Source organism: Cavia porcellus, unplaced genomic scaffold (assembly GCF_034190915.1).
Source record: "Cavia porcellus strain 051 isolate PalLab524CR breed Dunkin Hartley unplaced genomic scaffold, mCavPor4.1 scaffold_16, whole genome shotgun sequence".
Classification (NCBI taxonomy): Eukaryota; Metazoa; Chordata; class Mammalia; order Rodentia; family Caviidae; genus Cavia; species Cavia porcellus.
The window spans coordinates 60,239,693-60,263,758 of NW_026947499.1; the positions used below are offsets into that span (position 1 = coordinate 60,239,693).

At 42.9% G+C, this 24,066-nt stretch overlaps 1 protein-coding gene and 1 long non-coding RNA gene across 3 annotated transcripts in view; one reads left to right on the forward strand and one right to left on the reverse strand.

Annotated features, from left to right (window-relative positions):
* Positions 1-902: 902 nt before the first annotated feature.
* Positions 903-24,066, reverse strand: part of Impg1 (interphotoreceptor matrix proteoglycan 1) — a 137,470-nt gene continuing 114,306 nt past the window's right edge. The window contains exons 13-17 of one of the 2 annotated variants that reach the window (XM_063226925.1): positions 21,117-21,664; positions 19,954-20,173; positions 6,268-6,463; positions 3,151-3,220; positions 903-1,476 (exon numbers count right to left, since the gene is read on the reverse strand). In XM_063226925.1, coding sequence (XP_063082995.1) covers positions 1,399-1,476; positions 3,151-3,220; positions 6,268-6,463; positions 19,954-20,173; positions 21,117-21,664 — 1,112 coding nt within the window. In that variant the 3' untranslated portion in view covers positions 903-1,398. Of the gene's footprint in view, positions 1,477-3,150; positions 3,221-6,267; positions 6,464-8,157; positions 8,233-19,953; positions 20,174-21,116; positions 21,665-24,066 lie in introns of those variants that run through there. The other variant, XM_063226926.1, reaches the window with a different exon arrangement.
* The window catches only part of LOC134470760 (uncharacterized), a 39,228-nt gene continuing 26,611 nt past the window's right edge, over positions 11,450-24,066 (forward strand). Inside the window, exons 1-2 of the long non-coding RNA XR_010039919.1 lie at positions 11,450-11,890; positions 12,212-12,472. This is a non-coding gene — a long non-coding RNA (uncharacterized LOC134470760). The remainder of the gene's footprint in view (positions 11,891-12,211; positions 12,473-24,066) is intronic.

Genomic DNA, 24,066 nt, shown 5'->3' on the forward strand with positions numbered 1-24,066 from the left:
GAGTGTCCCCTTCAAACCACAAGTAGGCTTTTAATTGGCCACTTTTCACTCTAAAATTTGCTTGCCACTGTTAATTTTTTCTCATTTCATGAAAATGTGTATGCAATAATTAATACTGATATTCTATTAGAAATACAAATAAATGCTTCTTCAGAACTTTTCTGTTGTGTCTTGTGCTCTTTTTACATGTAAACTTTTATTTGTATATATTTGTGATACATAATAATTATATCAATTTGGAAATATATGTATAATATATACTATATATGTTACTTTGATCGTTTTTGGTCTCTTTCTCCCCACCCTTTTGTCCCTGATCCCTTTCTCCATTTCGTAAAGTTGTAAATGTTTCACTTGTTGGGAGACAGGATGCAAAAACTGGAATCCCCAAAAGAGTCCTGTCAAAGGCCTTGAAAAGAATCTGTCACTCTAGCCTGCTCAGCCTGTTGAGCTTCTGGGATTGGGCCAGAGAGGAAGGGGCACTCCATCACAGTGTCCCTCCACAGAGGATATCATGGTTACCAACTTTTTTTTTCTCTATCAAATCCACATTCTCCACACCTGTCAGGCCAGGACTTAATACAGGATGTTCAGCCTGTCGTGGTGTTGGCAGACACCTTACCCTGGCCGCAGTATGTTCCTGTGCTTTTCCTAACCTGTCATGCTTCTAGCAAGTTTATCTGAGAAGTTACTAGGATGTGGCAGTGGGCAGATATAGCCCCTTTTTGTTGTGACACCTTGTCACTGTAGTCCAATTTGAAGTCTATTCCGTGTTCTAGATCTTCACTTTGGGAGAGGACTGGGCTGATGATGATAGACGAAAGCTATGCGTATGTGAGACAAGAATGTCTGTCCTCTTCCTCCAGGGAGGAATGCCCCTCCCCAAGAGATCATTTCCACCATTAGAGAATATTATATTTTTATTTTGGTAGCTGCTACTAAATGTTGCTCTTAGCATTTACTATTTGGTATTGTATTCTGGCAGCATTAAAATATTCTATTAAGAGCTTGCTCCTGATGTATTGTTCACCTCCCACAGCAGTAAGTTACATTTGGTTGCACATGATGTTTGAGTAACATTTTAAAGTGATCTAGAGGAAAACATGGTTTACTGTCACCTTAGTCATCTTCCAACAATAATCAAAATATGTTTCACTGATGGTATTCTGGGTTTTGGTAGAAAGTGCCTTTTTCTTCAGGATTTACTAATTGTCAAGTACATGGCTTGCATACTTGAAAACTGGTGGGTGCTTGTTCCGTGTTGGCTCTGCCCAGATTCCAGTCACTGTGACTGTGCCTGCCTGTTTGCAGCATGCTGATACATGATATAGTTTTCCTTGGAAAAGTGAATCATCTATTTTGAGATAGCTTAAGTAATAATTTGTGTATTTTTGGTGGTTAATTTTCTTCCCAGTCATCTCGTTGGTTAAATTCTTCAACTCCTGCAGTCAGTGATTCAGAATTTCTTTTGATGATCTGGAAGAGAAGTAGTATAAGAATTTAAGAAAAGCCACCCACAGTAAAATCATGGCTCATTCTACTTTTGATTCTCTAGTGGTATGAGGGTATGCTTGCTGTTTAACAGATTTTCTTGCAAGATTGGAGCTGACCTTCAAATGTTCTTTATCTACTCGGAATGTATCCTAGCATTTTTTTTACACCTGTTTAGATTCTTGGACTGATTAATCTCTTGGAGCAAGGATGGCAAAAAATTTTCCCGTCCAACTGTTGCAGCATCATTTACCTGTTACGATAACGTGCTTCCTTCAGGTACACGTAAATCCTCGTGACTTTTGCTCAACACAGTAGCCCAGCTGGGATAATCAGCACTGGTACTTAACCTCTGTCATTACTGCCTTCAATATGTATGTAGTTTGTTCCTCAAGTTTACTTCCTGCTGTCAATCATTCCCTTCGTTAGCTGCAAACTTTCTTTATTTGGTACCAGCGATCAAACTTACGACCTCGCACTGCCAGGCAGGCGCTTACACTGCTGAGCGAAATCCTTGGCCCATGAAACGTTGTCTTTAACTCCACCTGGTACTGTTATTTCAGGATATGTTTGATATTTACTGTCACCTGAACATGTTAATACTGGAATCCTAACATCATTAGTCCTAGTCTAAACTTTTTATGTTTTTCTAATTGTCTTAGCTCCAGGAAGTTAAAAAGGTGTGTGTTATTCCGTTGTGCAGTTGATCCATGCAATTGTGGTCACATTTGGTGTGCTTGGCTATGTGTTGACCCTGGCAGCCTTCTCAGGTACAGGCTCAGGCTGTGTTGTCATCTAGCACTGCAGATCTCAGAGCAAACATTGTGAACTTCAGAGATCCATATCGGTTTTGAAAATAGGTAGTTTTAGGCTAAAAATGTCCAGTGTTTTTCCAGAAGGTTATTTTAAAAGCCCTAAAGCTTTATGTAGGTTATATATAATCTGGTAGTATACAAGGTATTACCCTAAGATAAAATTTGTCTTAGGAAAGTAAATTGACGAAATGGGTAAGTGTGAGACATCTAGTACATAAAAACATTACCTGAAGTACAAATTTGGGAACTTTTGAAGTTGCTCATTGTTCAAAAATCATGTTTCTTACACATATTTTTCAAAAATCATGTTTCTTACACATATTTTTCATTATTAAGAAATTGAATAGTTTCTATGAAATTATTCAATGCTGTAGGAATATTTTTGTTACTGTGAAAATTTCAACTTTGTTGAGACATTTGATTACCCACATGCATATTTTTACAAGAAAAGACTGGGAATGTTATACTTAGATTGTTGTTTTATTATTTTATGTGGTTATTTCTGTTAATGAGTCTTTTGTCTCTTTCTTTGCAGGAAGAAATAATTATTTCTTTTTTATAACACTAAATTCTAACACTAAAGTCTACCAAATAAAAGTGCCGTATTTTTACTTAAAAGACTCAGAAAAGTTTTAAATTTATTTCAGAACTCAAATTTAGTAACTGATACCAAAATGTAAAGATTCTGAGTGTGGTGGTACTTGCCTGTAATCTATCATGTTAGAGGCTGAGGCGGGATTACACCAGTTTAAGACTATCCTGGGCAACACAGCAGGTGGAGAAGCACTGTCTCAAAAGACCAAGACCAAAACAAAAATACTTAGAAAAGAAGTTAGGGTTTTACCTTATTTTGCAGATGGTAGAATTTTTTATCATTTGTTTCATGTACTTGATTTTTAGAGTGATCTGGTGACCTATAAAAGAAAACAAAAACATAATCCCCAGAGGTAGAGGCTGATTTGAGACAGGCTCTTCTTACATATCGTTGAAGGGTAATTCCTGACCTCTTCGTAATAATAGTGACTGCAGCTTTCTACTGCTTTATTTTTAAAATCGGGCTAAGTGAGAATGGGATAGTTTGCATGTGTCTTCCACGAGTTGAAGTTGGAATCTGCTTTCTGCACCTGAGCTTCTGCTTTCCTTTTGCTGCCTGAGTTTTCTTGGGCAGTGGTCTCAGAAGGATTGAAAGAGACTCACGGGAAAGATGAGAGGGCAAATCCATCTTGTGATGAGTGGAGTTTATCCAGTCAACCTCTGAATTGTTGCTGAAAACATTTCATTTACAAAATTAAAAAATGAACCTTATTTTAAAAGTGTGTATCTAATTCTGTATGTACATATATAATTTCTGTGATGGTACATACACATTTTGCATTTTTCCTCATGTCAGGAGAGTATTTGGGGATACCTTCCTGTATATATATTCTCTTATTGATAGCGTGTTTTATTTCTCATGACCGTGCTTCTAGTGTCATTTCAGGGAAAAGGGGAAAAGGGAGAACCCTTCCCCCGTCCCAGTGCTTGGCGGAAAGCAGGCCAGGTGGGGACTGGGGATATCTGGGAAGGGGTGTAGAACAAGTGCCTTGTTCTCCCCAGAGGCAGTGCTTTGGGTTCCTGCTTGCTCTGGTTGAGTAATATGAAAACTTGAAGACTACCAGGGGGACTAGTAGGTGCCTGGGATCAGAACCAAGAGGTTACAAGTGAGGAGAACACCACCCTAGAAACTCTCCAAAGGCCCTGGTGTCTGTTTAAAATGAATTGATCTTTACAAAACCCCACCCCTTCTTTCCTCCTCCTGTTTCCCTAGTGTGTGGTGGAGAATGTTCCCCAAAGGAAGGCAGGAATGCTGGCTAGAAGGAATGGTGACCTCCCCTGCAACGCTTAAGTTCTACCATGTGGGGAGTCATGTGACTGCCCTGTTACAGTGTTACTAAAACAACCTCATAAACGTCACCACGTATCATCATTTATGTAAGTTGACCCCCATATTTGTAAATAGTTTCCATTAGTACAAATAATGCTGGGGGTCACATTAAAGACAAGGAAAATTTTTATTTAAAGAGGAAAAGTCATAACTCTGCTTGGTCTAGATTTGCATTTTCCATATCCATTTAATAATAATTGTGATTAATGTAAGTCAAATTCATGTCAAAAACAAAGAACCTTCGAACATGCAAATTCTGCTTATTCTTTGGAGATCAATCTACTGGTGGACATAGAACATCTGAAAGTGAGGGAGACAAAAAAAAAATGTATGGAGTCTAGTCATGAATATTACATGAAGGAAAAGGGGGGAAACCAGAGTGAAAACACAGTGAATGGCCCTGACTCTGCAGCAGAATGACAACTGAGCCAGCTGGAATTGCTCTGGAGAAGCGGCCTCGACTTCTTAGTAAGGTATTTATGCTCAGTATCCTTCTAGCTCTTCACGTTTAAGGTCAAACGACAAACGTGAAGGCAAGTTTATAGTGCTTCAGAGAATGTGGTCTTCAGTTACGTGCTGTTCTGATGTTAGTCCTAAATACTATTTTATATGTTTTGCTATCTTACCCAGAAACGCCTCACCATTTTACTTCAAGATATTTCTTCTGTACATTTAATTTCCAGAGGAATCTTGGAAGCAGAATGCCACACTCCATAAGAGGGTTTGCGCTGTGACTCACTCGGGGAAAATTCACAGAAGCAGCATCATTTCCCCTTCCCTGAGTGCATCCTCTGGGCTTCCTAATCTTTGTAAAAATGCTTGATAAGCATCACTTCATACACCGCTTGCAGTAACACAACAGATGGGTATTATTAATTTTGGTTATGGGATGAGGAAATTGTGGCTCAGAGAGGTTAATTTGCCCAAGGGTACTTGATTGTTAAATTGCTAAGCAGAAATTTTAACCATAGTCTGGCTTTGGAATCTTGCTTCTTGACCCTGATCAGGTGATTGTTTTGAAGAAACGAAGGCTTTGGAGGAACAGGGCATGCTTTGTCAAGGAAGAGGCCAAATTCCTGTGATTCCATTTGAGTCCCTGTGGGAGGGAATTAGGCATTGTGGCTACCAGGGTGAGCAAGAGGCAAGGAAAAGGCCCCCGGCTGACCTGTGCATGCTGTTGCTCAAGGCAGTGAGCAGAAGTGCTCAGATGCTGGTTGGGGACAGAGACTGGCAAAGTGGGCTGCATGCTCCAAGGTGGCCAGGGATGGGCAGAGAAGCCCTCTGAGGGCGCAGTCTGTCCATGGGCAGCCCTTATTTTGGTCACAGGACATGAGAAGATGTGGGTGCTGTTGTGCTGGCTTCTTGACCTAAGGCTACCTACTACTCACTGAGGTCCGCTTTGTGCTGAGAAAGGCTATTGCATCCCACTTCTTTCTCTTCTTCCAAAAAGCTTCTGTTGGGGAACAAAGTTCTGACTAAACACATCATAAGACTTCTAGAGCTCAGACTCCTAAACCAGGCCTGGTAGTCTATACTTGTTATCTCAGCACTCTGGAAGCTTTAGAGAGATCCTATTAAAAAAAATTGAAAAGGGCTGGGGATGTAGCTCAGTGTGAAGGGCCTGGGTTCATGGGAGGGGAATGGAGTACTCTTAAGGATTAAAAATGATGGTACAGAAAATGTTGAATAACAAGAGGAAACATTCTAGGTTAAAAAAGAAGCTGATTACAAAACAACTCAGTTTGATTCTATTTTACTTTAGAAAATTCTATGTAAACCAATTTGATAATAAATATGGATATCAAAAGTTCATAGCAGTTAGTGTGATGAATGACACAGGACATTTGTCCTCTTTCCTTCCCTGAGTGTGGCCTGCCCCACTGGCCTGCGGAGAAGTGCAGGTCTTCACATCTCCTCTGTGGCCAACTTCGATGCTTAGGGCAGCTGGGAGCCTGAGTTAGAGGATTTTTGTTCTCATACTAGACGCCTTTCTTGGAAATGGTTAAGCAGTGAGTGACATTAGTGTGCTTGACCTACCTGCATGGAGTTCCTTGTCCCTGGACAGCCCTGCACCCCTCCACGGGGGCACAGAGGCTGGGGTCCAAGTCCTGCACACCCCTTTGGTGCTGGAATTCTGGTCCACAGTGACACTTGGCATCCTCAGTCTGATCATTCTCCACGCACTGGGAAAATTGGCTGCAAGCTATGGATCTGCACAGACCTGCGGGGTCATCTGTAAGAGATGGGCAGGCTTTGAGGAACCTGTGGGAGGCTGATGGCAGTTAAAGGCAAGAGACAAAGGTATTTGCCATCACCCCATTTTGGAGTGAGTCATACAGTGGTGATAACAGAAGGGGGTGAAAAGAGCGCTGACTGCAATTTTGTCTGTGAAGGATGAAATTATAGACACATGCTAATACGATTAGTCCCAACTATAATTAGGTACAGAGTTCAAGATGCATCAGAATCATCTAGAAGCTTTGTTACAAGAGGCAGCTTATAAATTAAAACGTTCAGCTCTGGGAGGCTGGTGACTCCTTCCATCTCCCTTCTTTCTCTTGTGCTGGCTCACAAACCTCTCAGCAGAGAAGCAAATGGGCAGAGACCCTCACAGGTCTTCTTTTCACTGTTCTTCTACCCTGAAAAGCTTTCTGGTTTCATTACATCAACCATTTGCCCTTCACACTATTCTTTTAATTGGCATCTATTGGGGGCGAGTAAAACCATCCTTCTAAGGATTCTAAGGAAACTGAGTCATGTATAGAATTAATTCTTCACAAGGAGCCCAATACTAAGTCTAGCCTAAGAGTTCTAAATATAGAGGGCATTGATCCTGGAGGCAGCAGCTTCGAACACAGTGCATGAAGTGGATTGTGTCTGTACACACAGACACTGGGGAAGGTCTTTCCACTGAAGGCAGCAGCACAGAGAGAAAGACTTGAAACCTGAAGAGACAGCAGTGGGAACAGAATTAGAAGGGAACAGGAACCTGTGAATGGGAAGGAAAGAAGCTGAGCCCAGAGAGGGGCTTTAGGACTTTTTGGAATGCTAAGAAATTTGGACTTTTTTTTCTTTGCCCTTCCTCACTGCCATCTCTAATGCCCCCCAGAAATTGGACTTTATAGACAGGTGGGAACCTCAGAGGATTTGTGAGCAAGGAAAAAATATGGTCAGACTTGTGCTTTAGAAGATATATAAACAGGATTTAGGATATTTAGAATTAGAATGATTTCAAAGATCATCTGGCCCAGTATTTCCCAAGTGGGAACATTTGCAAAAGTCTAACTCAGCAGAATTTAATAACTTTTATCTAAAAAGAGCTTTGATAGCTAAATAAGTTCTAAATAATGCTGTGTGACTGTTGAGAATGTAAATTAGTACAATCATAATGGAAAACGGTATGGAGCTTCCTCAGAATTTTAAAAATAGGCTACCAGATGATCCAACAATCTCACTACGGGGTGTATATCCAAAGGAAATGAAATCAGGATTCTGAAGAAATATTTGCCCTACTAATATATTCACTATACCACTATCGTAATAGCCAGGATAAGTGTCCACTTCTGGATGAATGGAGAAGGAAATTGTGGTACGTCTGTACAAAATGCAATACTACTCAACCATAAAAACCTGGATGAGCCTGAGGGACATCATGGCAAGTGAAATAAATCAGGCACAATGTCACTTCCCTGTGGAATGTAAAACAGTTGATCTCACTGATGCTGAGAGTAGAATGTAGTTGTTCTATGCTGGAGAGAGGAGAGGGGAGGAGGGTGGGATGGAGACAGGTTGGTCTGAAGGTACAAAGTGACAGCTGGGGCGGTGTAAATTCTTTGTGTTCTGTCACACCTTAGGGTGACTGTAATTAACAATAATGCATTATTTATTTTAAAATAGCTGGAAAATTTTGAACATTCTCATAACAATGTTTGTGGTTATGGACATATTAGATATCCTGACTTGATCATTACACAATGGATCTGCACAGACCTGCGGGGTCATCTGTAAGAGATGGGCAGGCTTACACATGGATCGCAACATCATATTGTAACTTCATATATAGATACCATTATTATGTGTCAATCAAAAATAAAAGTAAAGGAGCAGAGACATGCACCTGTAGTCCCAGCTACTCAGAAAGACCACTTGTCCTCAGGAACTCAAGACTAGTATAACATGGTGAGACCCCTCCATCTCAAAATAAATAGATATAAGAAAATGAGGAAAAATATGTCATATGACATAAATGTAATAGACTTATCTTTCTCTGCTCCTCCCCAATTGTCCCACCCCCCTCTCTTTTTACCTTTACACTTCTGAGGGTTATTAACAAGCTCACATCTGTTGCAATGGATTGTGAATCTTCCAGCAAAAAATAGCCACTGACCAAATTTACAGACCTGGAACCTCTGGATGGGGTGTGGGGGAGAATCAAGTGGTGTCTCCAACAAAATGAGGAGATCAGTATGACTAGCTCAAGGGTTGGGCAAGAGTAGGTCCTTGAAAATGTGCCTCACCATGCATCAGTGAGGCCTGCTGCTAAAGTGGCTTCGTGAAGTTGCATTTCTCTGCAGCTTTGGGGATGGATACTATGAACCACCTGCCCTGCCTCCTGGTGCCTAACGCTGGCTGTGTTAGGAGTCAGGGCCACCGCTCAGGAAGAACTCAGGTTTACACTGACAACCCAGGTGATTTCACACCCCGGGCCGCTTTAGTAAATAAAAAGCATCAACAGCTTTACACTCAGAGCCGTATTCCAGAAAACAGAGGCCAGCAGAAAAATAGTCAGAAGCTCCATTTGCCTCTGCAATAGAGAAACATATTCAACCTGGAAAACTGCATGCATGGGTTCTTCCTTTGAACAGAAAAGAGCAAGTAACCAAAACCAAAAGTTGCCCTGTGAACACAAATGTTTCCATTTTACCGTCACATCCACGAGCTTAGCTAGGCCGTGTGTGGAAGATCTTGCTGGTCTGTGCTCCAGTCCTCCAACAGACTCAGTTCTCCCACTCTGGACCGTGAGAAGAGTGAGGGCGCAAACAGCCCCAAGAGGGCGCTGTTGGACCACTGCTGTGACTGCTGAGGAAGGCCTCTGCAGTTCTTCAGGCTCAGGAGAAACCTCGGTTCCAGCAACTACTTGTGAAGCAGCTCAGATTGTTCCACTATTTCCCCCTAGATATTTTGATGACCCTCTTTGGGGTCTACAGCACTAGGTTTTAGGCAAAGGCTGACTATGGGGCTGACTCTACGGAGAAAGAGCCATAAATAAAATAGAAAAGGAAAGATTGGCTCTCTGGTGAACGGAGTAAACAGGCATCCCTGTGTGGTCATCACATCCTTTTTTTGCTTCACCCCCGGTTACAGCTCCTTAGGACCATGCATCCTTTCATAGGTTGGCCATACAACCCTCTGTCTCTTCCTTTGCACATCCTTGGACATTTGTACAAAACAAATTATCCCAAACTTCCTAGCAGTGTTTGTTCTAGATTTGGTCAATGATAAACATAATCTATACATTATGTAGCAACAACTGAAACCGCTCTGTCTGAAGAGTGTTATAGCTTGAAAAAAGGAAGGACAAGAGACTTGAAATCAGCAGTAGACTAGGATGGAAAAAACAATCAGATGCTATTTTTCAGAGAAAACATTTTCTAGTCATAGAGCCAAGGGAGTGAAATAAATCCCCACGGTAAGTTTACAGACGGATTGGTCTATAACTGCCTTAGCTCCCTGGATGCATGTAAATCCCTTGTAAGTAGACTGTTTTTATGTTTGCAGCATAATGGGCTTTCTCCAGGAGCCGGTAACAAGCTCAGCAACACCTGCTATGGTTTGGGTCATCTTCTGGGCTTCCCAGGATTGTTCATCAGCAAGGTGACTGAATTTTTTTTTTTAATCCGTAGCCAACGTGGGTAGCTTTTCCGGAAGTAGGACAACCCCATGCTCCTGGCCTTCACGAGTCAGGTGTGTGTCAGGGGCTCGTGGCAGCAGGTGGGACAGGTCCAGGTCCATCTTGGCACCCAGATGACCTGGCCTTCTGCTTAATGACCCAGATGGACTCTTGCTGCAGTCAGAACACTCAGGCCTTGTCCCTAAGTGTCCTGGGGGCTATGCCCCTGGACTTCCAGCTGTGCCAGGATCAGAAAGCAATTACTCCTGTGAGCAGGAAGTACACATTCATTAGGCACTATGACATGTTCAGCATGGTGCTGAACTCTTTTAAATATGTGTCTTCATTAATATTTGCCATCACATACATACAGATATTTCTGACACTGTTTTTGTAGGTGACCAAGGATTGTTATCTAGTAGGCCATGTGATTTTTTACCCATGCTGGTGGTATTCCAGGCGACACCAAGGGACTCTTGAGGTGAGGAGTGAGTGGGAGCCCCACAGCAGACTCAGAGACCACTGCCCTTTGAAGACACCTTGGGATGATGGAGCTCGTGGCCTACCGCCCTCCTCATGAGTAGGAGACCCATCAGAGGCTCTGAGTTCAGGGTGACCTCAGCAGTGGCTGCCGAGGGTTCAGGGACACTGCTGTTGCATGGAGGTTTCTGGAGTGGGCACCTCCTGTGTGCCAGGTCCCCTTGGGGTTGCCACATCTGAGAGGTTGGTCCTGGAGGTCACTGGTCCTGGACTCCTGGCTGCCTCTTCTCAGTCCCAGGATACTGGGCTTGGCCTTGTTGGTGGCAACCCGGAAAGGGAGAATCTTAATGGCAGGGGTTGAAGAAGGACTCCAGGAGCATCAGAAGGAAGCTCTGCGGGGTGTTTGGATGTGGGATGAAGGCCCAGGTTGAAACTGGAGAGGAGAGAAATGTCCCTGGCAGTGCAGCAGGAGTTGAGCAGAGACTCCCTAGTGGTGACTTCGGGAGGCAAAGGCCAGGAAATGGCCGGGGAAACAGGAGGTCAACAGGGAGAGTCCAGGGAGAAGTGCCTGGAAAGAGCATTCCTGTGACTGACCTGGCTGGAAAGAGATGGTTCCTCACAGACTAGAAAGGGCCGTTTGGAAGTTTGAGACTCATTCATAAGAGCAAAAATTTTTCTTTTTTCCTTCTTTTTTTCACTTTAGGGAGGGTTATAACAAAATATTATAAGAGATTTCATTTGATGAAGTATAGAAAGTAACAGAATTCATTTTGGATTAATTAAAATGTATTGTTGCTTTTTCTAAGTAGATTAAACAGCCGCTGAACACCCAGTAGGAGGAGTTGTGAGGTTCCTTTCTGTGCAGAGGCCCTGGCAGCCTCAGAGGAGGAGGAAAGCATTCCGGGATCTGAATTCCAGCTCCATACTGGATGACTGTGTGATCATTAAAAAGCAAATACTTTACACCTCTCTGAAACACAGTTTCTCCGGTTGTATAAGAGGGAAGGAGGTTATACCTACTTTGTGGTATTACCACTTATTGAGATAGAAGATGTCAACAGTGCATAGTAACAGGTATTTTTTGTCATCTTTACTGTGATGAGTGACATCGACTGCCTCTGAGAGCTGGCGACTGACAGGGAGGCTGATCATCCATTTTCCAGGGAAAATGAGTTTGCTGATGCACATTTTGCAGCAGCATCTGTGTGTCAGACAGTAATGAATCCCAGCGTTTACCATTCAGAGCTGTGACATCGGCCCATTTCGGAGGCGGCCTCTTAGGAAGTCAAGGTGAGAATGAGTTATATGTGGCTTTACATTTCTGAGATCTTCAGCTTGCACAACTCCCTGGTATAAAAGCTCTGTGTGTTTCTGAAGAATTTGCATCGCAGCCTAAATGAAAGACGATGCTGGTTGCTGGGAATGCTGGCGGAATACCGAATAAGCCGTGATTTATGCAATTTTTCCAGTTGATAGATCACAGAAAGTTTTAACATTGGTTTAGAGTTTTACATCACAAATTCATTTATTCAGAGTTTTCAAAAGGTGAGTGGCAAACCTACTGCATTAATAACACCGGGGGCCTTTTCCTACGAGGCTGTTTCTCTGCAGGAGTTGTCTGGCCCAGCTGGCTGCTGACCCTCATTTAGATGGTCCCTCGGATCCAGGAGTTGGCCTCGATGTGGAGTGAAGAGCCCCAGAACTCCAGGAGCGTTTTCAACATCTCCTCCTCCTCCGCTGCCTTTTCTGGTGGTGCTGGGGACCTTTCCTAATGCTACTACATTCCTACTACAAACTGCTCTCCTACGCTGACATTAGATGAGAAGAAAAGGGTTGATTGGAATTTGATCCAGATTTTGCGAGGCGAATCACGTAAGTGGATGTGGGCATTGCCAGTAAGCACAGTAAAATGGGGCGGAGACAGGAAATACTTCTCATCCTCAGGACTGGTTAGGCAGCCTTGTTTCTGACCCAAGTCTCCTGACTTTCCCTTCCTTAGTTTAGAAAACTGGTAATTGCAATTTTCTGTTCTGCCCTTCTGAGATGTAAAACTGTTAAAAAGCCTCCCTGGGAATCTGCACGCGGGCTGATCCTCCTCACAGGCCTGGAGGCACGGCTGGCTCTGAGAAGGGCAGAGCCTGACTTTAGAGCCTGCTTTCCCAAGGCTGAGGTAGGCGGACAGCTGGACAGTGGTGTTGATCTTCAGTTCCCCCAAGCTCACCCCAGTCTGGCCTCTGCTTTGCCCTTTGCAAATGGCTCCAATGACCTCTGCACTGTTCTCTTTAGTCTCCTCCATCCATCATGCATTCATAGCTTCTAAAGTTACCGCTTGTCTTTGGCCCTTCTCTCTTCACAGCCTTCCAGTCTCCCCATTCTGTCCCTGACAGGCTACTTCCCTAGTCAGTTGCATCTCACAGCCCTGAGCTATGTTAACCTGTTCTCTGGCTCCAGCTGAAGTTTCTACAATGTGCAGTTCCGTCCCGGCTTCTTTCCTGGCCTCTGTACCCCTCCTTCATAGGCTGTTGGCCAAGTTATCTGTGCCTTAGCATAGATTTCTCCCCTCAATATTTTTAGAGTCTTTTAAATCCTTAAGTGATCTCATTAGTTTTGCATTAAATATTTTGAATTAAATATTTTGCATTAGATATTCTGAATAAGAGTGACATTCACAAAGGCACTCTCTAACTCTACGTCAGCACCCAGATGCATTTAAAAATTTGAAAAAAGCATTAATACCACTCTTTGAACTGATTTATACATTTGCACTAGTGTTTTCCAAAAATGTAGTATTTTGCAAATGATGAACTAAACGTTTTTAGAACACCTCAAGGACTGTTGAATATTTACTTTAAAGACTATTTGAGTTTTGCAAAAAATTTAAAGTCTAACTTTAAAAGACCCAAGTCATGGGCAAGACAGATAGGACGCCAAGGTGGACATGGAGATTTGGCAGGTTTGATGGAAACTTAAAGAGCAACCTGGCCCTGTGTGAACCGGCTCAGCCTCCTCTCTCTTCTTTCTAGCCTGAACTCTCTCCCTCCTTCCTCTCTGCCCAAAGCACTGCGTTGGTGGGATGCCTGGGTTTTTCCTCCTCCTCACCCTTCTCCTCCTGGCTGCTGCCAGCGTCCTCCAGGGCCCCACTCAGCGACACCATCTCTCTGCAAAGCCTTCTCTGATACCCCCGCACCTCTGTCCTCTGAACTTCACGGCTTTACTGTGGATATTCTGTGGAAGACTTTGCAGTGTTCTGTGTTTGTTCTTCTTCTCTGGCTAGGCAGTTAGCTTTCTGTGGATGGAGAGAGTCAATTCATCTTTGGTCCTGGTGCTTGTAACAGTATCTGACTCCTGGCAGAAAATCCATAATTGTTCGCTGAGTGTCTGAATGAATGCAGACCCACGCCATGCGTGCGTTATCATTTACTCGCCTGCTTTTCTGTAATGGTTAAAGATAAAGGCTAGAGGGAGTAGGAAGCTGGGGCCTCACTGATGGTTTAGGAAAATTGTCCAGCATTTGGAAATAGGGAAAAACATTGCCAGGATAACTTCCAAGGCACATCAGTAGGCTAACGTGGCACCAAGAAAACTCTGAGCTCTGTTGGGCCGCTCTGATCAGCTGTCTGCCTTTGTACAACCTGAGAGTCCAAAGAAAGGATTACGCACTTTTCAGCGGTTATATAAGCACTTGTATTGTGCCTTCACTTTGCCTTTTGGCTTGCAAAGTCTAAAATATTTACTCCGTGGCCCTTGAAGAAAAAATTCGCTGATGCGGGGAAGGCAGTGACTATGTTTGACTTACTGTTTACTACTGATTACGACTCAGACATTTTACAGCTCTAGGAAGCACAGGAAACTGTTCAGATGCCAGGATTGTGCTTCCTGCTTTCTGTTTCCTGTCCTTCTTCATTATTCCCTTTTGGTCTCTGGCTAGACAAGATCCCAGATTCTGTGTCTTCCTTATACTATTTTTACTCTAATGTTTCATGGGTTAATTTTTAAAATAATACTTGGGCGTGCCCTCACTGTCTATTTGTATGACAGCTATAGTTTTCATATTTTGGGAGTGATTTTTTGCACAGGTCAGGGAGACAGGTGAGGAGGGCAGGTGACTCTGGAGGCCAAGGGACGTACAGGGACTCTGGACAAGGGAAGCCCTCGCACACCCTCACTCGTGTCTCCTATTTCCCCAAGAAGGTGGTGAGGGGAGGGCAAAAAGGTGAATTGTGCTATGCAGTGTTTTGTCCACCTTGTCCTGGAAAAGATTAAAATTGTAGGATGTCTTCTTTATTTTCAAGGATAGAGCCTGGAGATTCTCCCCAACAGTCAAATCTAGGTATTTCTTCTTGACAGCAAAGAGTGGTCAAGATATCTGGCCAACATGTAAAATAAAAGACTTATTGGAAATAAAAGACTTATTATTATCAATTCCTTTCAAAATATTGTACTTCTTTTGCAAATTTAAGGGCACCAAGAGATAAAGAAAAGGGAGAGGAAGAGGCGGAAAGGGAGACATAGAAAGAATTGAGATGTATTATACACATGTAGCAATTCTCTACGGTGAACGTAATCATTATGCACTGCAGACAACTACTAATTAAAAAAAATTAAAAAATCCTCCCCCTCGCTTTGAACACACCTAACCCATTATCCTTGCCCTTTGCTGAAGCAGTTTCTTATTTTGTTTTTCTTAGGCAGAGTCTCATTGTGTAGTGCAGGCTGGCCTTGAATTTATGGTGATCTCCCAAGTGCTGGACTTATAGGTGTATGCCACCACGCCCAGCTCCGAATCATTTCTGGAAGTCTTCTTTTATGAATGTTTTAAAAGGTGTGATAAAAAATATGGTGACTGCTGCTGCTGAGTGCATTGAGTGGAAAGGCAAGCTCATTAAGACATTCAGTGAGTCCTTAGCCACTTTATTCAAGGAATCTGGCACCAAGTGACCTCTGGCTCTTCCCAGAAGTTAAAAAAACCATGAAAGGTAATGTTTTAAATCAGTTCAGGACATCAAAGCAGCCAGCCTCAGTGTCAACTAAAGACATTCACGAAAGAAGACTGTTGGAATTGCTTCAGAAAGTGGCAAGAATGATGGGATGAGTGCACGAAAAATGAGGGGAACATTTGGAGGGGATTGTGGCAATGTGTCCTTTACTCTAATAATATATATACATTTTAAATTTAAACATTGTATTTTTCTATTGTGCCTTGCACAGTATTTCCAACACTGGATTCAAGCGAGTAGTCAAAAGATCAACACTTAAATCAGGGGGAATTCCTTATCTTTGACAAGAAGACTTTCTGGTTGTCAAGACTGTGATTATCAGTGCCCCTACAGGTTCTTTCACTGCCTGCTGAAGGTTGGCGGTGCCACATCCCAGCTCCCATCTCCAGAAGGACCATGCCAGCAATAGAGCCAAGAGCCATGAACATGAATGAGTCCTTGTTCTCCAGAACCTAATGTAATTCTTTTCTTCCGGAGTCCAGGAACCTGTAAGGCAGCATGGTCACTTGGTTGTACTGGTTAGTTTTACAACGAGGACATTTTAATCGGTTTGTCAATCACCGTGACAGCTTTTCCTCAAATACACCACCAAGAGAAGATTTGGAGCAGCCAGTAACACTGAAAGGGTAGGACCAAAAGAGCTGTCATACTGCTAGGTGAAAAAACGTAGTAAAGGACTGAAAATCTTCTGCATATTTGTCCTCCATTTCTTTTAAAATTTAAACACCTATTTCTTCTATAATCAAAATAGGGAGTTGGGGATACAGCTCGGTGGTTTAGCATGTGACTCACATGCATAAAGCCGCAGATTCAATCCTCAGCATTAAAAAATAGTAATTATATATTTATCTTCCCAGACTGAAATCATAGAGGAATGCTTGAAACATTTTACTATAACAGTACAGGCTTTTTAAAAGAAAAGGCAATATTTTAGATTTCATGTTGAAGTTTTTTTTGGAAACAGGGTCTCATTTTGCAGTTCAGTCTGGCCTTGAACTAGTTTATGTAGTACAGACTGGCCTTGAAGGATTACAGGTGTGCGTCACCACGCCTGGCTCAGAAGAAGTTTTATAAACTCTGCAGATTTATGGGATTTAAACATTAATTGTTCAGAAGCAGAGTGGTGAGTCTGGGCTTTGGTGTTGCCTCTGGCTGGGCCGCAGCACCCCAGTGAACCCGAGGGGATGAACGACAGGGACTGGAGTGTTCGTGAGTCTGTCGCACGCAGCAAGTGCTGTGGGGTCACTGCACATTCGCAGCCACCAGCCCGCAGACAAAGGCCAAGCTGCCTGTGTCCTGATGAACAGCCTTGACCCTTTGTAGCTGCTGCCACCAGCTCAATCCTCCCTGTCACCCCTGTCACAGGCTGCCTCAGAGGTGGACAAGAATGCGGCCTATTATCTCCTGTTCAGATTCCTGGGTCTCCGCAAGCTGAGATTTAATGGAACACTCAGTACTGCCCCTCTGACTCTCCTGAGCCTACAGGAACATGTACAATGTCCAGCACATAGTCCTTAAGAGTATTTTCAAATGGCATCAGTATAGTCCTAAAATGTCCCTGGTCCCTTTTCCTCAGTTCCTCTGGGCAGAGCCTTTCATATGTACAGTGTGTGGTGCGGAAGACACTTACAGTTTTGGATTAAGCATGGTCCAGGTCCCGATAACCAGCTCCCTGTCCACCCTCTGGGTACATGAGTGAATCTGGCCTTTCTCCTGGTGAAGGAACCACACCAGGATCCCCAGTTGTGGGAGGGAAGCCCATTGGTCAGTGCCTGTCTCTGTGCCTTCCCTGCCTGCTCCCACCTTTCCCCTGTCCCTCGTGGTTGACCAGAAGGAAAACACAGCACGGCTTGGCTTCTTACCTTCACACACACAGTGTCAACAGGAGTCCTCGGGGGATATCGAATTTACACATTTTGACTAATAAAGATGAATTCAAGTAGTTTGAATGTGCTTTTAAAATTGTATGACCATTTTTTACTTTCTGATTCTGTTTGAGCTTTTGGTTGAAATATTGCTCACATTTTAATTGGCTCACTACAGCCATTTCTTGGTGACTTGTTTCATTTATTCATTCATTTGTTTATTATTTTATGAACTTTTCATGCATTAAAAATTTAGGTTTTCTTATGTCCTGGTACTCGAAAGGAACGGAATGTAGACTATGATCTTACTGTCAGGGTTAGTGTAACACTCCACATGCACTTGCAAAGCACTTCCCTTGTGGACACTGTGGGTGGTCAGCCACTCATTCAAAACATTTCACTTGAATCCTCTGCTGCACTGGCTTTCGTATGCCGGTTTCTCTAGAAGCTTCTCAGCTGGGCAGCCAGAGTTGAGCCAGCTCTGGAAAGCAGGCAGGTGATTCTCCAGGCTGGCCAGCATGATATGGCTTGACTTATTATTCCTCCACTAACATACAAATTGGCCATGTATCCCACCGTATGCTGGGCTGCCTGGAGCCATTTTTATATTAGATAGCAGCAGAAGTTGGGCTCCTGCAAGGACTGAAACTGATCTTAGTATCAACTCATTTCTAAGTTTCCTTAGAGGAAAAACTGCATAGCAGAACTGCTCAGAGGAAATCAGTGAAAAAAATTTCAGTTCCAACCTACACAGGAATAACTTTATATGCTATTTAAAAAAATTTTAAAAATTATTCTTGTTCATCTCCTATGTAGGTCACCAATTAGCTACCAAGTTAACTACTACAATGTTGCACTGGTAACTGGCATTATGTGACTGCAGGGTATTCAGCACTGTGCTGGGACCAGTCCTCACATTGGCTGTGATCTTCCCTGCAGTTGTTAGCACACAGGATTTGCATTCAGGGCTGTGGACTCCAAGGGCATTGCTATGCTGTGCATCTTTCCAGCATCAGCAATGTCCCTGAGCAAACATGGTAACTAACCTCCAGTTTCCCATCTTCTTTGTAAGGGACTACTTAAGGGGCATTGCCTGGCCTTGACTTGGTGACAGATGAGTCCCTGCTAGAGGAAGGAAGGGAGTGGCTTGGGCTGTCACTTCCCTCCTGTTTCCAAGCTCTGCCCATATACTTCCTTTTCTTTATCAACCCATGGGACAGATTAGTCTCAGGGAAGGACCCCTGGCTCCTTCTCAGCTCTTGGTAGTTTAGGGGAAGAGGCGGTAGACCACCACATTTAGGAGGACTGGAAGGACTTCTCAGGGGGGCCAGAGGGCCTCTTCAGCTGCATGGCAGTAACCTACTCTGCGTTTAGCCTGTGGGTGCTCTGTCTTTTTAACAATCCTGTTTATTAAAGCATAGAGGCAATTTTCTTCAAGTTGTTCAAAACTCTGATCTGTCAAAGATAAATGTTTTCTTCTGGGCCTTTTGGTTTGTGTTTTTGCCGTAGGCCTTTTCTCTCTGCCTTTTTTGTTAGCTCACAGAGAGGCAGAGAAGGTGTTAAGGATTCGCTTCACTAATTCATCGCCAATTAGGTTTGGCTTTGAACCTGCTCCAAAGAAGAGTCTCTGGCAGCAGACAAGGAACCTCTTCCTCTGCACTCTAGAGAGTTAAGAAACAAAAACAAACACACACAAACACACTACCCCTTCAGTTAGAATATACCCCAGTCAGAAAGCAAGTGAGAAACCATGGGTGAAACCAGTTCCCTGATTTGGATGTAGCTGGTTACAGTGGTACCAGAGCTCTGCTTTATCACTGAGCAGATGTTTGCTCTCTGTTATGCAGCTCTGGGCTGAGCCCCTTTTCTTTAAAATCCTCTCAATGCCTCCCTCTGTGCCTAACTCTGTCTTATGCTACGCCTGGAAGCTGACCTAGGATATATGATTGAAGCGTTCTTTCACTGGTGACAGAGAGTGACTTTCTCTAAGTCTGAACTGTGATCAGATTGTTTTGCTCTCCTTGGGTGCTGCTTTATCCCTGAATTGCTCGACAAAGAGGCTTCGCTGTGGGTTTACTGTGACTGACAGGTTTCTGGGTAGGTACCTCATGTTGTTGCTGATCACAAGAAAGTGTTTTTGACTCCTAGCAGAATGGAAATGAGTGTGGCTGTGGGCTACATTTAAAAACATTTCTCAAGCACAGCCAAAGTTTTGTTCTGAAAAGAAATTGAAGCTTTCAGAATGCGAAGTCAGAAGCAAGTTTGTGGTTTGCTTTTTGATGTAGGGAAACTTCACCCTGCATGTTTTAGTGCTCTGTCAGAAAACGTGATCTGGAACTTCCAAAAGGATATTATACAGTGTGATTTAAATTTCATGTCGGTGGCCTGACCAATGAACCATGTGCTCAAAACCAAACCAAACCAAACCAAACCAAACCAAACCAAACCAAACCAAGCAGTTACCATAATTCTCTTTGCCAGATTCTTTTACCTGGTTCAATGTTAAGAGAGAAGCTGTCTATTTCCAAGTCCAGCTGCTGGGCCGCCATGGAACGAAGATCCTCCACAACGCCATTCATGGCCTCCATGAGGTTGTACGGCACGGACTTGGCAAACCTTATCTTGCTATTCATGATCACACTCCCATTTCTGAAGTTAAGTATTTCAAGTTGCTTAAACCCTGTGAGATTGGATTGCAGATACGGGACCAGCTGCGAAATACAAGACAAGACCTTTAATCGTGATCAAACCAGAAGCCTATAAAGCATTCTTTGCTTATCATTTATTTAATCAGCAAAGTTCATTGTTTATACCAACCACTTTTTCTCAGATAATTGATTTTTATCTACTCTCTTTTATCAAATACAAGACAGTTTATTACTGTGCTGGTGTGAATCCTGTTCCTATTCACTTTTCATTGTCTGAGGCACAGATTTCAGTTCCTTTCTGTTGATTTTCTTTTTTTGTTTCTAGGTTTAACATGAGGTCAGAACACCACTCACTACTCAGTGATCTATTTGCAGTATTTATGTCTTTTGTTTTCCATCTTTCTATCTTGGCATTGACATGGATGGGCAGAGGTTTCTTCATGATGAGATGTGAAAACAGATGATTTTAACAAACCCAAGCCAATGCTACCATCAAAGCTTGACTGACGGGATTAGCTGTAAAAAGCAAAACGTAACAACATGCTCCAAACAAAGCTCGGGAGCAGCCTGAGCAGTATAAATGAGACTATTATTTGCAAGTGACAAATTTGACATGACCTATTGAAATCAGCACCAGCTCTGACACCAGATGTCAGGGGTCTGTATGCGCAGTAAGAGTTTCATAGCCCACAGGACCTGGTGCTGAGGATACAGCAGGGAACTGGCTGTTGGGAGACTTGGATTCTGTCTGAAGCTGTCCCTAACTAGCCTGGTAACCACTGTGCGATGCCTCTGTGCATCTGAATTAGAGTGGACAGCAAGAAGATACGTCCAAGGGCGTCCCTTCCAAAGGATAATTTAATAATCCCCAGTAGGCCTGAGGTCCTCACGCATGCCTGTGAGCCATTGCCACCGTGGAGATCGTTCTCTAGGGAGATTGGGAGTTCCGTAGTGCCTGCCTTGTGCCAGCTCCTGCGAGTGAGAATCATAAGCAGTGTCCACTCACCAGCTGCATGAATCTTTGCTCCAGAGCTTGGTACTCCAGAGAGCTCTTATTGAACAGGTCATTGGAGAAGGGCATGTTAGCAACACGCAGACTGAAGAATACGATCAGCTCTTGGCCCTTGGTGGCAATGGTCATAGAGCTAGTGGTGATGTAGTGCAAAGCTGGGACAGGAGTGGTTCTCTCCAAGAAATGGTCTGGGATAGAAACATATTCACTCAGTCCCAGTTCTCCCAACAAAGGAGGAGTGTTTGACACGTCCATTGTATCTTGGTCACTGGTTATGTCTTGACCATCTGTACCCAACCTGCCATCATCTGAAGATATAGGCGAATGTGAAACTTTCAGGGCCAACTCATCAGCGGCAGAATGATCACTAGAGGGGATGGTGACCTCTGGGGCTAGTACTAATCGGTCAATGGATGTCCTGTCCATGGAACTTTGGTCAGTCAGAGAGAAGATGCTTGACATGGTAGAGAATGGTGGGGTTTCCGATAAAGAGGCAGAAACCCTTGCTGGTGGAGACCAAGGACTATCAGTTGAGGAGACGTCTATGACCAATTTCATTGTGTCCAAGTGGTTCCCAAAGAAGAGGAAATAAAAAAGAAAATTAAAGTTAGGTTTAACTTTATTAAAAAAAGATAATAATTTCAATGCTAATTTTTAAAAAAGAGACATTGAAGGGCAGATATAGGAAGGATAGACAATGGTGTATCCAAAACTAGGCAGACAAAGGGTGAGTCTCTGTCTAGGAAGATGATACAAAAAAGTACTAGGTGCCTATAATTTCTATTATTACACATGGATCAGGTAACATAAACTGACAAGTTACCACTGGAATAGATTGATTCCAAATGACAGTTGGCACTGAAATAGATTTAAATCTCACTTCTCCTTCTGAAACTTTCAGACAAGTACCTGCACAGTTTTGGCCCAGAAATATTTTTCAAGTACAAACCCATATTTTTTCTAACTGAAGTATTTGAATTCAGTGACCACATTTTGGTCATTTTGTTACTTAATATTTAATTTTGTTGTTTCAAAACTGGCTAAGCTTATTGAATAACTTGCCTGTTTGCAAAAATCATATGGAGTGTAAACACATCAACACCACATGTACTTTGAACTTTATATTGCCCATACAACTTGCTAAATACTTGATAATATTTAAAACCCTTACCACTATTACACTATCACACGCTGATAATTTTTACAACTTTGCATTGCTTTCTTGGGTAGGCACACATCATACTACTGAAATGCACTCCATTTTAGTATACAATTAAAATCAGTAAGTATTTACGAACTAAGAGTGGTTATATGGAACTTTCACTTAAAGAGATTGATGGATTGTTAAAATATTCCAATAAGTCTAAATTCCAGAGCTACTGACAATATTTAAAGCATTAGGTGAATAAAACAGGGAGCTTTCTGTGATTACTTCAGTGGCATTTTGGCAAATATATGGAAAGCTCTGTTGAGATCTAAATGCTAAGTGTGATGAATGGTCTGTCTGGATGCAGATATAATCTTTGAATTTTCAGTTAGCTAATTTACTACTGTGCAATCACCAGAACTGAAATTGCAAGTGATAAACAACTCTGAAAGGTAGAATCACATTACTTTTATTACTTTCTTAAAATAAAACCTGTCTATCGGTGAGTTAGGCCCAGATTTCAGATAAGCACCATGTTTTCTTTTACCTGAGAGTGCCCAGGGGTGTGTAGCCATGCTTCCTCAGATTGTCAGAAATCATATTTCCTAACATGCAAAGTGTCCCTGTGTGTACACTTACAAATCAAATCTCCCCTTCTGTGGATGGAGGAGATTGTCTCTTTTTCTGTCATCCTCAGTGTGATGGTATTGGAAGATGGGTCCTTTGTGGGGTAACTGGGTCATTACCATGGAATTCTCATGAAAAGGATTGGGATTGGCACCCTTGAAAGAAGGGCCAAATCGTCTCTCTGTCTTTGTCTCTGTCTCTGTCTCTCTCTCTCTCCCTTTTCTTCTCCCTCTCCTTGTTTTAGTATCATCTTTCTTTTTGCCATGTGAGGTTCCAAACTAGAAGTCTTCTCATCAGAAATCAAATCTTCCAGCACCTTGATCCTGGATTTTTAAATGTCTGTTTTTCATCTGCTCACCACATGGCATTTTGTTACAGAAGCCTGAGCTAAGATCTCCATGAGAGGATTTGGGATGAGTAAATTTAAAGGCGTCTGCTGTCATCTGTGGTTTGAGTTGATATCTTTGGCTTGGGAAAGGCACTTGATTATGCACACCTATGATGGGATCTCTGTGACCTGTAAAGGATAAGGATCAGGAAAATCTGTGGCAAGAACACAATGATGGATATCTTCATTCTGCTCTGGGGCCAGCATCTTATTACATCTTCCTCTCTAGATAAGATTTACTCAGCTTGAAATAAGCTTCTGTGTTATGGCACCAGCCAGTGGTACCATATACTACCATATGTGAGTGTTGTATATTATAAAAAATTATGTGTTCAATGAATTCTTATGCAGAAATTAGTAATGGTCAGTGCAGCATTAAGTGTCACACACTACAACAGATAAGCCAAGGACTGAAAAGCCAAGACATTTATTTTGCCTTGGAAATGAAAAATCAAAAGACCCTCACTGTTGCACTGGAATGAGTGTGGGAGTCTGTGAAGCATGGAGCGTGTTTGCATGTAAGTGTGTGTGGTGGGGGCGCTAGCTGTGACCCAGGCTGCTGGGGATAAAGTAGGTGGCTCTTCTGATCATCTTCTATGGAAGAGGTCTGCCCAAAGCCACGGCCACAGATGACTTGGTCCAACTGGGGCCCAACTGAAGCCCAAAGTGAAACAAGCCAGCAGTAGATGATGCAAGGCATGGTGTGGGTGATACTTGCCAGAGCCCTGTTTGTGGCCAGAGGTGAACCGAGTGGAGGAGCCTGGCAGAGGTGAGGCTGCTTT